At 63.6% G+C, this 7,685-nt stretch overlaps 1 protein-coding gene across 1 annotated transcript in view; it reads left to right on the top strand.

The window, feature by feature from the left end:
* Positions 1–7,624: 7,624 nt before the first annotated feature.
* Positions 7,625–7,685, top strand: part of PLEKHG5 (pleckstrin homology and RhoGEF domain containing G5) — a 25,821-nt gene continuing 25,760 nt past the window's right edge. The window contains exon 1 of the mRNA XM_059374271.1: positions 7,625–7,679. Coding sequence (XP_059230254.1) covers positions 7,676–7,679 — 4 coding nt within the window. The 5' untranslated portion in view covers positions 7,625–7,675. The remainder of the gene's footprint in view (positions 7,680–7,685) is intronic.

Below are 7,685 nucleotides of genomic sequence, written 5' to 3'. Positions count from 1 at the left end.
AGCTGGAACAGCTCCGGGAGCCCTCTGATGGCACCCCCATGGGTGCTTCCACTCCTCATTGAGAAATCCCCCGGGGCCCGGCGAGGGCTGGGGGCTGGGGTCCGAGTTCAGGGGTGGGGGGCTGGAACTGCTCCTGGGGCAGCACATTTTTCTCCTCTGGAAATTTATCTTAGCAAAGAGACCACGGAACAATTGCACTCTTTTCCGGGCCTCAGCCGTCCCCAGACGGCCTGCCCATCCCCTTGGTGGGGGCTCCGAGGGGGCCGGGAAGTTGAAATTTGTAAAATGTCTGTAGGAGGGGAAGAAAGGCGCTTTGTGTGGGGCCGGGGCCCCGGCCATTGGTCAGCTCCAAGGCCCCCAGATGCTCCCAGAATGCTCCCCTCCCCGGGGAGGGCCGTGCCTGCCGGCCTGAGGCCAGCCCTGGGGTCCCTGCAGCACCTCCACAGCCCTTGTACCCGCTGTGTCCGGGCCTCGGGGACCCGGGTCCCCGGGGCCACCCAGGCTCTGAACGCACGGGCCTGGCGGGGAGGCCCCTTCGGGCCTCAACATGTTTCTCTACTGGAGGAAGCGTGGCGCCTACCAGCTGGAGGCCCTGCCCAGCGCCCTGGCCGAGCTGGAGCTGGGGGCTGTGGAGCGCTTCTCCTGGAGCTCCAGCCTGGACATCATCGAGGACCTCGGGGGTAGGTGCGGGCCCACTTCCCCAGGAGGGCTTTCGCGAGGTTCCGACGCCTGGGCCACTGGCCACCCCCTCACCCTGCGTGTGTTTCCGCTGGTCCTGTACTCAGTGGTGCTGTGGAGGCCGGGGCCCCTCTGAGCACTGCTGTTGGTGGAGGACAGGGGCCCGGGGACCCTGGGGACCAGAGGAGAGGCAAGGGCTGGCCCGGCAGTGTGGGTCCCCCGGCCTGGGCTTGGGACAGGGCAGCCGGAGCAGAGGACAGCAGGGACGGGGCTGGCCGTCGAGCCTGGGCTCTCCGTCTGTCCTCTGCCTCCAAGATCAAGGCAAGGTAGCGGGATGCAACTTTCTGGAATGTTTGCGTCCAGGGCCCCAGGGCATGGGTCATGTCTCCTGTTACCCCACACGGATGAGGAACAGCAGCACAGAGAAGACGGAGGGTCTCAAGAGGCAGGACAGGTGGTGGGGGGTGCTGAGTCCGGGTGGTGGGGGGCGCTGAGTCCGGGTGGTGGGGGGCGCTGAGTCCGGGTGCCCAAGCGGCCCTTTCCCTTCTCAGACGTCAGAGGTGAAGAGAACCCTATAAATGGGGTGATGACGTCAGGAGCGCTGTGGGGTGACGGAGGGGTGACCCATGTGGAGTAAGTACTCCCAGCGCTGTGTGGCCCAGATCGGGGCACCGTTGCCTGCTGTCGTCGTCGTCGTGATGTTATCAGAGCTCAGCTAATCGGAGGTCCAGCCGAACACGCAACCTCCGGCTGGCGACCCCAGACTGTCCGGTGTGGCCTGCAAAAGTTGGGCCTCTGCTCTGCTCTTTGCCTCATCTTGGGCCCCAGGCGCTGGCCTCCCCAGGCCATGGGCCCAGAGGCGTGGCCCCTCTCCCGCGCGCAGCTTCCCAGCCCGGCGTGGGTCTTCTCGGACCTGTTCCTGCACCAGTGGGCAAGGGGAGCGCTGGGCAGGCATCAGCGACAGATGTCCCAGGTGCCATCAGCGTCCCTCCTGCTTCCAATCCCACCAGACAAAGTGGACGGGGAGACGTGGCTGCTTAGAGGGGAGGGGCAGGCACAGTGCCCACCTGGACCCCAGGAGCACTGGGCACCTTCAGGTGTGTGCAGCCGGCTGAGTCCACAGGATGGCGTAAGGAGGGGCCTGGGCTGCTGGGCAAGGTGTGGAGCAGCGGCGGAGGGACAATGGCACAGGGCTGGCCGGTGTGCTGGCTGGCCCGCTGCTGGGGAAGTTCCTCTCTTCCTTCAGCCAGGCCCTGTTCTGGAACCAGAAGGTGGCCTGAGGGGAGGGTGGCCGAGGGGAGAGGCTGTGGGTGTCCCGGCTGCTGATGCGGCTTCACCTGTACCCCTGAGGCAGGGAAGGTGGCAGAGGTCCCCACAGGGCCAGAGATTTGCCTGAGGTCATTTCGACTGTCCCAGCCGCAAGCCAGGGAGGCCCCGTAGGGACTGCGTCCCCCCCTCCTCTTTGCTCTCGGTCTGGGTCATCCGAGGAGCCCCAGCTTGGCCGCTGCTGGGACCTGTGCCTGGGATGCCCTCACCGGCCCGCGTGGCTCTGGGGCACGGTCTGTGGAGCCCCCCCCCCCCTGCCTTCCCCTGTCGCCCCTGCCTCCAGGACGCAGCCGCCCGCTGCTCTGACAGTCCTTTTCCAGCTTGGAGGCCCCACAGCGAACGTGTAGAGGGGACTTGCCGGGCGCCCAGGCTTTAGAAAGGCATCTTCAGGGACGCCTGGGTGGCTCAGTTGGTTGGGCAGCTGCCTTCGGCTCAGGTCATGATCCCAGCACCCTGGGATCGAGTCCCACATCGGGCTCCTTGCTCAGCAGGGAGCCTGCTTCTCCCTCTGCCTCTGTCTGCCTGTGCTCACTCGCTCTCTCTCTCTCTATCTCTGACAAGTAAATAAATAAAATCTTTAAAAAAAAAAAAAAAAAAAAAAAAAAAAAAGAAAGGCATCTTCAGGCCTCCCCTTTGAGGCAGGGATGATTCTTGGTGTCCCCTTGACACTAGAAGCAGGTTTCGGAGTGGGGGCGCCCACATACACCCCTCCCACCCCCACACAAGGCCTGCCCGCAGCGTCCCCAGGGGCTCTGCACCCTGGCTGGGAGCGAGGCCCCGGCACACAGTGGGTTCTTGGCAGCGCGTGCGCAGGCATCGGAGTGAGCTGAGACGCGCTGGGTGGGGGAGCGGCACGCAGCTGTCTGTGTGGGCTCTGTCCCCTGGCCCGGGCCCAGCAGGGTGGGTAGAGAGCCTGACAGCCCTGTGACGGGGGCAGGCCTCGCACACGGAGAGGGACCGTCCTGGTGGGCATCTCGAACCCGCCCGGCTCCTGTTTGTCCGCAGTCACTCTCGGGTCCTCCAAGGAGCCTTGGGAGGAAGCACGTGGTGGGCAAACGGGCAGGTGCCCATAGCAGCCCCAGCCAGAGGAAGTGGCCGGCTGGCTCCAGGCCTGCATGTTCTGTCCAGATAGTTTCTCTGGCCCCAGAAAGGAATTCTGAATGTGCCTCCCACCCCTTCGGACAGAGCCTGAGGAGTGTGGGCCGGGCAGGGTAGCGGTTGGTGTTTCCAGGCCCTGGAAGAGGATGCCAGGAATGGTTCTGGGCCTCGGGCAGGGCCAGCATCCGAGACCACAGCCCATGCTCCCTGCTCCAGCTGGGTCCCCGCTTGGCCACCGCACCCCAAGATGTTTCATGGGGCTTTGGGAAAGGGACCACGTTTCTTTCCCAGGCCACCTGTGGTGCTCTGACCAGTGTCCAGGGTAGGGAGGGGCAAGCGGCTCCTGGGGCTCCTGGGGCCCGCAGTCATTTGTCCGGCCATGCCCTCTGGCTCTAGGCCAGGTTTGGGCCAGACCCCTTCCATGGGCTACCCTGGTTGGGGGGCCGTACACAGCTGGTGGCGGTTGCCCAAACCAGGACAGGCTCCTGGGAGGGCTGGGTCTGTGTGCAAGCGGGCATTTAAGGCCGCAGCTGCTTCCTGGGAGGGGCAGCCTTTGCGGGGCCGGGCCTGGGTTTGGGAGGTGGTGGGCAGGAGAGGCTCTGCCTCCTCAGGGCAGAAGCGTTCACTGAAGGGAGCTCGCAGTGAGGGGTTCCTGAGGAGTGAAAACAGAGGTGGTTTCTTGTACCCTGTGTCAGCGGAGGGCAGGGCGGGGGTGGGCGGCAGAGAAGGGGGGCACTTCCCTGACAACGGGGCGGGGGAGGGGATGGATTCTGTGTGTCCGGTGCCGTGGGGGCACCCCGGGGCAGTGTTGCCCCAAGGTTAGGAGCACAGACTTGGAGCTGTCCCTCACACACCTGCGTCACCTCAGGCAAGTCCCCCAGTCCTCTGAGTCTCGTTCGTACACCTGGCAAATGAAGACCCCTCCCTCTCCGTCGATTAGAACAGAGCTATCCACTAAAACCTCCAGTCGCCACCTAAAAAACAAAACAAAGATTAAAAACCAGCCAACAAAATGCATTTGAATAACCTTTGCCTTCAACGCAATGCATTCCAAACATCCCCACCCCCACGCGGCATCAACAGGGAAAACCGTCCTGGAGGTTTTACGTTCTTTTCCCCCACAAAGCCTTTGGGATCGGTGTATCTCACACGCACCGCACACCTGGGTTTGGACTAGCCTCACTGTAGGTGCCCGGGAGCCCCAGGGGACGTGGCTGCCACCTGGGGTTAGATCACACTGCAGGGGGCTGGACCAGGTCTGGGAAGCAGAGAGTCCTGACCAGGCCAGAGCTGCGTACCAGATGCTCTTCCCTAAGCTGTGGCGTGGGGAGCACAGGGCGGTGGGATCCCCTCCCCGGACAGCAGCATCAAGGAGGGAGAGAGGCCTCTGGAATTTGGGTATGGGGAGGCAGAGAGGCCTTGGAGAATGGGTAGGATGTTAGGAGGCTGTGAGGTGAGGATGTGGCAGGGGGTAGAGGAACAGGCCCAGGGAGGGCTGGGCTGGGGTAGAAGCTCAGCTCCCTCCTGGTGAGGTGACAGGCCATGGTGGGGACTGTGGGGTGCGGGGCTGCCAAGGGCACACCCAGCTTGGGAACTGGAGCCATCCGGAATATGGGTCCGGAGCTGCCTGCCTTCTCTGGTTTGTCCGTGGAAGCCAGAAATCTGGATTTTTATGTGAAATCTGACTTTTCAAAGTTGGCAACCGATTCAAATTCTTTTGAAGCGCTGTGCTTGGCCAAACAAAACATGTGTGCCGGCCGGCTTCTGCCCAGGCGCCCTGTCGGCCAGTTGTAGTAGAGATTGTGTTGGGAGAGAAGCAAGAGCAGCATCCCATGACTAAGACAGGAGCGGGGTGGGGATGGGGGGCGCCGGCGGTCGGCTTGTCTGCCAGCCCCAGGGGCCATGGCTTTCCACAATGGGGGGAGCTGGAGGAGCTAGGAGGGCCTGTCTCAGACCATAGGGAGGCAGCCTCTGGCATCATGGGCATGGGGGACAAGTTCAGGGCTCCGGGTCTGTCTGAAGTTGGCCTTGGGATTTGCAGGCACACACCCACTCAGGATGACTCAAGTCGGACGGGTACCAGAGAGCGGGGACCCCTGGGGAAGCCAAGGGCAGGCAGTGGAGATGGGCCCCCAGGAGCTGTCGCATAGTCACAGAACCACTTTCCCTCTCCCTCTCTGCTCTGGCCTCCCCTCATTCTTGGTCTTCAACAATCACGGGGCTCTGTGGGCTCAGATTGACTTTCCATGATCGCAGGGCCCCACAGGTGTTGCCTGTCTCAATTCAAATTCTCAAGAGAGCAAATCTCATTGAATGGGCTGGGCCAGGTGACCACCTCTGGCCCGATAATCTATGCCCAGGGTACCATGTTACCTGGTACACCATTCCCCCGGACCAGGCCCACCCTTCCCACAGGCTGTAACTGAGGGGTGCTTGCCTGGAGAAGAGATCATGATGGCCCGTGGCAGGGAGGACCTATACTCAAAGCCACCCCAGCCCCCAGAATTCCCTCTCAGGGGACCCTCACTGATCTTCCTGTGTCTGGAGTCTCTAGGAGAAAGAACCACACCCACAGGCCCCAGAAAGTTACAGCTTTAACACAGAGAAAGCTAGACCCCGGGTGAGTGAGGGTCAAGCAGACCAGAGAGGGGGTCTCGAAAGCAGATCGAACATCTCCAGGGAGCTGAACTGGGGGGTCCGAGGCCAGCGAGCCCAGCCAGGTAGAACCCCAGCTGCTGGAAGAAGCAGGACAAGGGACTCCGGAACCACAAGCCAACAACGCTATGGCTGCTGCAGAGGGAGCGGGCCCTGCAGAGGCTGTGGCCTGGAGCTCTCATGGCAGGATACAGACAGCTGGACAGGCAGCTCCAGCACGCTGTGGTGGAGGAAATAGCCCGGAGCCCTCCGAATTTAGAGCGAGAACCCAGAAGTCTTGAGGCAAAGGGTGTGAGAACCTGATCCCATGCCCAGAGTTGGGAGAGCCCAAGGACCTGGAGCTGGCAGCAGACCTTGTCTGGAAATGCACTCCCAATCCAGGTGAGGAGTCCAGGTCCACATGACAAAGGAGGTACTATGGGCGTTCAGGCAGACTGGGCAGGGCTCTGGGGACTCCCCGACCCCAGGGACAGGCCATACTGGCTCCAGGGACAGGCCTTACTGCCCTTGGACCGCTGAGGCCCCTAGGGCTTCCGACAGGGAAACAGGAACCTGTGCTTCTGTGAACGGAGCTGGGCAGGACTGGCCTGAGCGCCCTGAGGCAGGCAGGCGGCCCTCCTCAGAAGCCCCAGGTCCCCAGGCACCAGGAGATGGACTCCTGCTGGACCACTGCTTCCCTGAGCCCCACAGGCTTGGCACCATTTAAGCCCCCAGGGCAGATGCTCTTCAAAGAGAGCCCCCTCCCCACTGCATGCAGACCTGCCACCTGCAAGGGGCCGGAGGGGGTTGTGGGGGGTGGAGGGAGCAGCCCTGGGGAAGGGCAGGGAACCTTTGGAGAGGGGTCTACCCAGGGCCTCCTGGCAGTAACCTGCCTATGGGATGGAGTCTAGGCAGGCTTGGGAGCACTCTCAGTCCCTCGGGGGAGCCCTGGCCGCCTCCCCAGGCTCCATTTCTGCAGTGCAAAGTGTTTTGTAACCATTAAAATGCTGTCCGATTGCCGCGTGACGTCATTTACATAAACTACAAGACCAGGCATAACTAATCGATGCGGTTAGAGGTCAGCAAGTCTCTGCCCCTCGTGGGAGTGGCTGGCAGCCCCCAGGAGGGGGCTTCTGCAGGGGGCCTGGCGATGCTCTGCTTCTTGATCTGGGAGCTGGTTATCTTGTGAAAATAGGTTTTGTGAAAATTTACGCACGCCTGACAGCTGCACTTTTCTGTACATACTTATACTTCCCTAAAGTTTTCAAAATGCGAACCAACCAAACAGCCGCGGCTACCAAGCCCACTCCCACCTATGCAGCCCCACCCCCAACCACGACAGCATTTCCAAACGGGGGTCCTCTGCTGGGGGAGGAAGACGAGGGGCCACAGAGCGGTCCTGACCTGCGCTCCCACCTACAGGGAGGCACCGTTCCCACTTACAAGGTACCTCTCGGACCCGGGGCGAGAGCAAAGTTGCCGAAAACGCCTTTATCCCCGCGTGCCCAGGGATGGAGACCGTCTCCCGACCACCCGGGGTGTTTCCATTCGAGGTGTGTGGGAGGCTGAGGGCGCCGGGGGTCGCCCCGCGAGGCAGGGTGCGGGCTCCGCGCGGCAGGGCGCCGAGGGCGAGTCTGCGGGTCCCGGGCGCGGGGGGCGGGGCACGGGGCGCGGGCGGAGGGGCGGGGCGCGGGCGGCGGGGGGCGGGCCGGGCCGCGGAGTCCCGCCCCCTCCATAGGCGGGGCCTCCCGCCGGGCTCCTCCCGCCGCCCACCTGCCCCGCCCCGCCTCCGGCCGCCGAGGGTCCCGCGGCTGCGGCGCTCCGGCCTGTCCCCCGGCACCCGACTGGCGCCCGTCCCCCGCCGCCGTCGCCCGCCCCGCCGGCCGGCCCGCGGCGCCCCCCGCCCCACCCGCGTCCCCGGCCGCTCGGCGCTTCCTCCATGGGTGCGC

Source organism: Mustela nigripes, chromosome 14, assembly GCF_022355385.1.
Source record: "Mustela nigripes isolate SB6536 chromosome 14, MUSNIG.SB6536, whole genome shotgun sequence".
NCBI lineage: Eukaryota > Metazoa > Chordata > Mammalia > Carnivora > Mustelidae > Mustela > Mustela nigripes.
Note: the sequence above shows the minus strand (reverse complement) of the source record. Positions and strands in the feature narration are given on the sequence as shown.